At 33.4% G+C, this 7,818-nt stretch overlaps 1 protein-coding gene across 1 annotated transcript; it reads right to left on the minus strand.

The window, feature by feature from the left end:
* Positions 1 to 2,146: 2,146 nt before the first annotated feature.
* On the minus strand, positions 2,147 to 7,539 carry LOC104219782 (uncharacterized). The gene is made up of 6 exons (XM_009770512.2): positions 7,323 to 7,539; positions 4,910 to 5,299; positions 4,183 to 4,328; positions 3,607 to 3,883; positions 3,142 to 3,414; positions 2,147 to 2,799 (listed from the first exon to the last, which is right to left on the minus strand). Exons 2-6 carry the CDS (start codon positions 5,216 to 5,218, stop codon positions 2,320 to 2,322), a joined length of 1,485 nt encoding a protein of 494 aa, XP_009768814.1. The 5' UTR covers positions 5,219 to 5,299; positions 7,323 to 7,539; the 3' UTR covers positions 2,147 to 2,319.
* Positions 7,540 to 7,818: the final 279 nt, after the last annotated feature.

Raw genomic sequence — 7,818 nt, forward strand, 5'->3', positions numbered from 1 at the left:
ATGTAAGATCTTATTTTGCTGCTTGAAATTATTTAATTTTTAAACTCAATAAATCCTTAATATCTTAAGTAAATTTTAGTTTTATTCTATATTTTAACTTACTCCAAATTATAAATAGTTATAGGTTATCTCAATTTACGTCTTTATATATTTTTATTTTTTTATTATAGTTTTTAATTAATTTTTCACCTCCATATTTTTAGCTAATATAGAAAAAAAATTTATGAGTAGATCAATATATAAATATAAATATAGATATAGATATAGATACAAATATACATATAAATTTAATTATAGATTAGATTTGTCTAAGATCTATTTAGATTATGTATAAGATTCATTAAACTACTTCCATTAATTATGTTTTTATATATAATTTCTAATTATTAATGTTGTCCTAAAATTGCCAAGTGGCTTCCATTTAGCTTGCCACTTGGCTTAACCACAATGCATACTACTCTCCTTTTAATATAACGAGGACTTATCCATATTATAAATTTTCTTATCATAATATAAAAAACTTTCTCATCTCAAATTTAAACAAGTTTTACTCTTCTTCTCTATGATATAAAATCTGAATTTTTATTTTTTCTCTATTTATTATTTATTTTTGATATTATATTATTCAATACCTAATATTATTACATTGTCATGTGAATTTTTATTAGCTTGTTTGAATTTAATATCTATTTCTACCACATTCATTCTAATATAATATAGATAAAAATTAAAAAACTTTCTCAAATTCAAATAAGTTTTATTGTTCTATTTTCTATATTTGACTACATTTTCAAAAAATTATGTTATACTTTCAAACTTAAACTTACTGCACTCAACTCAAATATTAATAAAAAAAATATTTTCTTAATTGTTTGAACACAATGTTGTAGTAATATTTACGTATAAAATATTCGTTTGCCCGATTTATCAATATTAATATGACTTTATTATTCTTATTTTTAAAATATTTTTTTACTAATTATTTAAGTTTTTTCTTACCTTATAAATAATTTATATACTTTATATAAGATTTTATTTTGCTGCTTGAATTTATTTAATTTTTAAACTCAATATATCTTTAATAACTTAAGTAAATTTTAATTTTATTTTATATTTTAACTTACTCCAATGTATAAATAGTCATAGGTTATCTCAATTACGTCTTTCTATATTTTTTATTTTTTCCGATTAGAATTTTTAATTAATTTTTACCTCCATATCTCTAGCTAATATAGAAAAAAATTATGGGTGAATCAATATAGATATAAATATACTAATAAATATAAATTTAAATGTAGATATATAGATTAAATTTATCTAAGATCTATTTAGATTAAGTATAAAATTTATTAAACTACTTCCATTAATTATGTTTTTATATATAATTTCTAATTATTAATGTTGTCCTAAAATTGCCAAGTGACTTCATTTTAGCTTGCCACTTGGCTTAACCACAATGCATACTACTCTCCTTTTAATATAATATATATAGATATATAGATAGATATAGATTCTACTCGTAAACTTTCCGGAAATACCTTGTTCCATAATTATTTCTACATCTTACAAATATCTTTGGAAGCTATAGTCATTCCTTCAGGCTATAATTTTTTTAGGCCCGGAGCTTCTTGAAATGTTTTTGAAATCTGGTTGTCTTGAATCATCTTCAACTAATACTTCTAGATGCTATCTTCATATGTCATATAGTCCCCCAGTGTTTGACTTGGAAAACATAAGGACTTAAACACTAATTCTCCACATAGATTTCCATATCTTCTTTCCTCGGTCCTACTCCTGAAAAAGAAATACATACTGGACTTGGATTTTCTGTGATGAAGATGATGCTTAGCCCTTCTAGTCAGACTTATTGTGACCTTGACTGGGAATAATTAATAATTCTGTGTCAATTCGGGTCTATTGTCATCCTTCGGTCCGGATGATGGTAGCTTAATTTGTAACGAACTAGGGAGATTGACTTAGTGGCAACAAACTAATCGTTCGTTTCACTTGTTCAATGACCAACCTTTCATCTTTTCCCTGTTCCTGCACATGCGAATGAGCTTCATAGAACAACCAAATTTTCTGGTACAAACATGCAATCATGGAAGTGTACTTGCAACATCAGGAGGGAAAAAAACAAGCAATCTAACAAAAAAAATTACCGATTATTTAGGTTGATAAAAGAGCATGAAATTCCATTTTATTAAAAGGTTAGGACAATACAACTACATTTCTCCTCCAGAGAAAATTAAATTATTTTGATGTTTTTTGCCTGATTTGAAGCTTATGTTGGGTATGAACTTCATGCTCACATCAAAATCAAGCTTCAAGTTTTAGATATGCCTTTATGATTCCCATCATTTCACTCCCCGGAAACCGGCCAAGACAACCTCTTGCAGCTGCTATTTCACTGAACTTGTCAACAGAATCACCAGCAAGAAACTGAAGCTTCTTATTTTTGTATTCTTTGATCCTTGTATCAGTATCTAAGTCTTCGCCAGCCTGTACGGATGGAAGGGGAAATGGATCAAGGGAAATACCTGACAGGACAGATTCTCCACCCAAAGCACTCACAAAGTCTTTTAAACTACACAATGCAAATGGCACTGGTTCAAAGCTGTGATCTCCATATTCTACAGGCGTGGAGTGGTCTCCGGTGACACAAAGGTAGTAGCTGAATTTCCCCGTTGACTCTGCTTCCCAAAGAAGCCTAGCTAATTGTCCTATAGCATGATCAACAGCTTCCAGTCCTTTCACTTTGAATACACTCGCTTTATCATGACCTGCATCGTCAATTGCCTGCAAATCCAGTAATGAACATAGAACCATCAGCCTCACAAGAGAAACAAGAGAGAAGGAATAAGGACCAAAAAAGCATATGATCCTTTCCACAAGAAGCAGCATGAGAAAATTACTCTAAACTTGCTAAAACAATCAAATCTCCTATATGCTTTTGTTACTCCTAACGAAACTACTATGCTAAATATGGAATCTAAAAGAACATGATGAGGGGATAGATTAGCGAAATCCTCGCATGAGTTGTTACAAGAAAGTTGACTTTTGCCAACAATTGAAGCATCAAAAAGATAAAAAGATCTTTTCGAGCTCAGAACATATTGAGAATCAACCTTTGGGAGATACCTTAATGTGAAGGAACCCAAAATCATAGCCATCAAATCGACCAGGCTTGTGCTCATCTTCCCCGGGCACAAAAACATTCGGACAAGATTGCAAAGGTGCCGACAATGCCTTGGCTATGGCAGTTGCTTTTGATGTTAATAATGTCCTGTAGTCTCCTGTCGCTCCAGGAGCTTCCAGAATATCAATCCCGAGTGACAAACCCAAGCCCGCAATAATCTTGGTAGGAGCTACCATGCATGGCCAGAGACCATGTATCCTTTCAAATGGTGCAACCTACAACATATAACAAAATAGAACTAAGAACATAAGGCTTCAACCAGAAGAAACTGACTTTCTTCTTTCTAGCATGTCCAAAGCTGAATGGTTAGTGGCAATATCCCAAGTAAATTATCATAACAATGCATGCAAAACTCCCACCAAAAAAAAAAAACACTCACAGACGCTAAAAACACACACTTCTTGTACCTCAATTCGAATGCCACACCCTCGTAAAAGAACCAGATTTGCAACATTCTTTCCTTCTGCTGCCCTTTTTGCATTCAACGGATGGGCAAGCAAAATGCGTGAAATTTCTTTAGACAGTTCATTGACAACTGCAGCTGTGTGTTTTGCTTCATCTGTATCATCAAGAGGCTGCGCTTGTAAAAGTAAGCGGTTGTCTTTCAATGGGTCAGTTCCTGATATATTTCCACTGAGTTTTGGTCCCTTGACAACCACTCCACATCTATGCTCCGTAGCATACCTAAAATAAACATTGGGTATTGCTCTTTTCTTCACTAATGGTTATTATGTAAAGCTCATATTCCAGATGCAGCAAACGAGCAACTATAATAAGAAACGCTTGCATACTATTTCAGTAGAGATAGCACACTACTGAGTAACAACAATTTCTCTCATAATAATATCTTTTGAGGAAACAAAATCAAGCCTAGTTGGCAGCAGACAGGAAAAAATACAACTAAATCCTGTTGGATAAGATATGATTATGCACATCAGCAACAAATAAAGGACAAAAAGTTCAAGAAAAGAGGCCATTTCTACCTGACTCTAATTTCATATTCGGGAAAAGAAGGCAACTTCATTCCATCTAATGCTGCACAAAGAATTGGCCCTTCTTCTTCAAAATGCCTATCAGCCCTCCTGCTAACGACTATTCCCGTTTCCTCATCCAGTGTAGCAAAGTTTGACTTGTATTGAAACGGTAAAAAATTAAGTCAAAGATGACACTCTCACCTCATATACAAAGAAAAGTACCAAAAAGTACAGTAAAATTTATCACAGTATAGGATCAACGGTTAGCAAATGACAGTATTGTGCATATATCTTGTTATTCATACTAGCATAGATGAGAAACAATTACTCAGACCAATGTCCCACTCCCAATAATGTCTCAGACATTGGTCCCTCTCAACCCCGGTGAAAGAGAAAAAGCAGAACAGATGACAATATTTGAGAAACCCTGTCATTAATTGCCACAAACACAATGTGCAAATAAGGTAGCCGAGGAGGAGATATGGTTATTGCTCGTAGTTCAAACAACAATGTATGTGAGGAAGCTCGCTATTTACTCAAAAGATATGTCGTGCCCTGTGGTTCTCTTCATTCTATCTACCAGTGAAATTCTTCTCTCTTTTTTTTTTTGCCTACTAAGTTCAGGAATAGTTAACATAGGGAGAGAAGAATTAAGACATTACATTATCTATCCATATAGATATACCATTCGCACATACATATATAACAGCTCTAACACACAAAGAAAGGTGCATACCTTAAATGCAATATCCCCTGGTGACATTGCCAACCCGGCACCCATTGACTCAAATGCACCCCGACCTCGGTAATATACCCTAGGGTCATAGCCCAGCAAAGAAAGATGGGCCGTATCACTTCCACAACCCAAACCAACTTCAACGGGATCCATCAGGCCATTAACTCCGGCAGATGCTATGGCATCCAAATTTGGTATTTTGGCTGCTTGTAGCGAGGTTTTATAGCCAAATCTTGGGAGAGAGACATCTCCCAAACCATCAATAAGCACAAAGGCAACTCTTCGCTTCGGCTGCTCCAAGTTAACCATTCTTCTGTACAGCTAAGGCCTATTCACTGTCTTCCCTAAACAGGCACAGCCCAGAGCCTCAACTCATAAGTATCAAAAACCCTGTATGTAAAGAAAAGGAGTATATCAACTATCCTACTTCGAAAAAGGAATAATGTTTCCGATAACTAGTTCACGAGCTGGATACCTAGATATTTCATAAAGATATAAGGAATCAAATTGGATTTGCAATCACCTATCTCTCTAGGACTATTGAACAATCAACTTTTACTAATTACAACACATGGATGGGCTCAAGTTATGATTTAAAGTTCTCGTACGGAATACATGGATGGGCTCAAGTTACAAAAAGATGTAACAGAAGAAGAGATAACATATCCATACATAAATGCACTGAAGGTCAAAAGGAATGAGAAGACAAAAAGAAGTGTTCAAATATACTCATGGCAAAACTGCTTAGCAGTTAGCATGAAAACATTAAGTATGCACACTGAGGTAGAAAATATGATGATAGGAACATTAGGAACTCAAAAGAATGAAACAGAAACCTTGAATTATCAGAAACTAAGACATATTTCTAGGCAAAGTGCAGCAGGTACCCTGTCTCCAAAAATTTGCTTATATTTTACAGAGTTTTAAACGAATTAATACCAAATTCATCACTATGTGATTTCGAGTTCGAGCAAACACTAAGACATTTAAAAAATAAGATGACAGGAAGTGACCGGTCATACATACACAGGCCAAGTAGATATTGCAAGAAAGAGGTGGATAAATTAACAATTATCCGATGATGACAGAGTTCATCGAAGGACATATGATGCATAATGGAAGATTAATCTTTATTGATGTATTAAATATTATATTAAGAGGTAGAACAAAAATGTCACAGTGATGAATTTCAAAGACCATATTAGGGGAAAATTACACAAAAAAGGCCATCAAACCTGTCAATACACTGGATATTATCGCTACATTTCTTTAAATTCTCCTTGTTGAGTGAGCAAGTCAATTTACTTATGCTGCCCGTTCAATTAAACACACATAAAAAAAATATGAATACAAATAATTAAACGGAAAAGCACCATGCATATGTGAAATCTAACTAGACCATCATAACAAGCATGCCTAGCGAGAACAGCGTAAATCTATCTACTAGTATCAAGACAATCACAGGTACTAATTTCTAGTATCTTAGCAAAGTACCTCGCAAAGAAACTGCCATATCACTACATAAAGAGCAAAGTAGAGAATCCAGTAGCAAAACTCTCACTAAGGCAACAAAAGCATTATATTATGCCCAAGCAACAAACATAGAAAAGTATTTCATTGAAAGACAACCAATCACCTAGCCACATCCCTCCACCTAATATATAAAAAGTATACAAGTAAACCTTACAAAAACAACTACCTGTTTCATGTCTCATTAAAGAATCCTTGAAATCAACCCATTATTACTTGATCACATCAAGTCATGTCTCATTAAAGAACAGAGATATTAATCTTACATAAAAATCAGCCAATCTTTTTATGGTAAGTATTATTTTTTTAATTTTATTGTAGGATGGATACTTCACCCATGGTAAGCAATTAGATGCAATTCACTTGAAGAGGCTCTCCTTTCGCTCCCCCTTCCTCTAAATTCTCCATACATACGCACCACCTCTCCCATTCTCTCTTCCAACATTTCGCACAAGGACACCTAATCGTCCCGTCATTTTGACTAAAATACTTTGCATTATTAATAAACCCATCAACGCCTTGTATAAATTCATCCCTCAAACCCCGCCCGCCGATTAGAAATATTCATATCATACATCCATCTACGATTTCCATTTTCCAACTACATATAAAAAAACAAATGCACAACAAGTTGAAATTAGTTTAGACTTTACTTATATTTCAGTCCCTAATATATTAACATAAAAGAATTAACAACAATCACAACTGATGAGAAAGAATATTTAGGCCCGTTAGGAAGTGCAATGTGTTTGAGCAATAAATAAATAGAAATCGGGAATTTATGGAATAATAATAAAGCAATTGACATATGAATTATGAAAACACATGATAAATTACCAGAAATAATTAATTGTCTGCAATAAAGAAGTAAACAGAAAATTACCTTTGGAGGAGAAACGACGGAGAAGGGCAATATTTCAGAAAAAGCAATGCCTCTGCATCGAACCAGAAATTCTGAAGTATTAGCAGATCAGAAATACACTATTTACTCTTTCGATATGTATAAAGAAAAGAAAATGGGAGATTGCGGAAAGTATATATTCTCACAGTCACAGATAGTGAGGAATATTGGGTTGCGTTTTGCTTTCTCAAAGGAAGATAGACAAAGGGAAATAATATTATAATATAATATAATATAATATTATATTATGAATGTCCATTTAGTACTCCATTGTAAATAATCTTCCTGAAGAAGTTTATCCATATGGGACTCCACCGTAAATATGTTTATCTATTTAGTACTCTATTGGAAATAAGCTTCCTGAAGAAACTTATCACTTCGGTACCCGGTTATGGATAAACATTACCCTAAGTAGAAGATTATTCATACCGGGTATAATGAGCTTATCCATTCAGTACTCCGTTATGGATAAACATTG

This window comes from Nicotiana sylvestris, chromosome 7 (genome assembly GCF_000393655.2).
Source record: "Nicotiana sylvestris chromosome 7, ASM39365v2, whole genome shotgun sequence".
Classification (NCBI taxonomy): domain Eukaryota; kingdom Viridiplantae; phylum Streptophyta; class Magnoliopsida; order Solanales; family Solanaceae; genus Nicotiana; species Nicotiana sylvestris.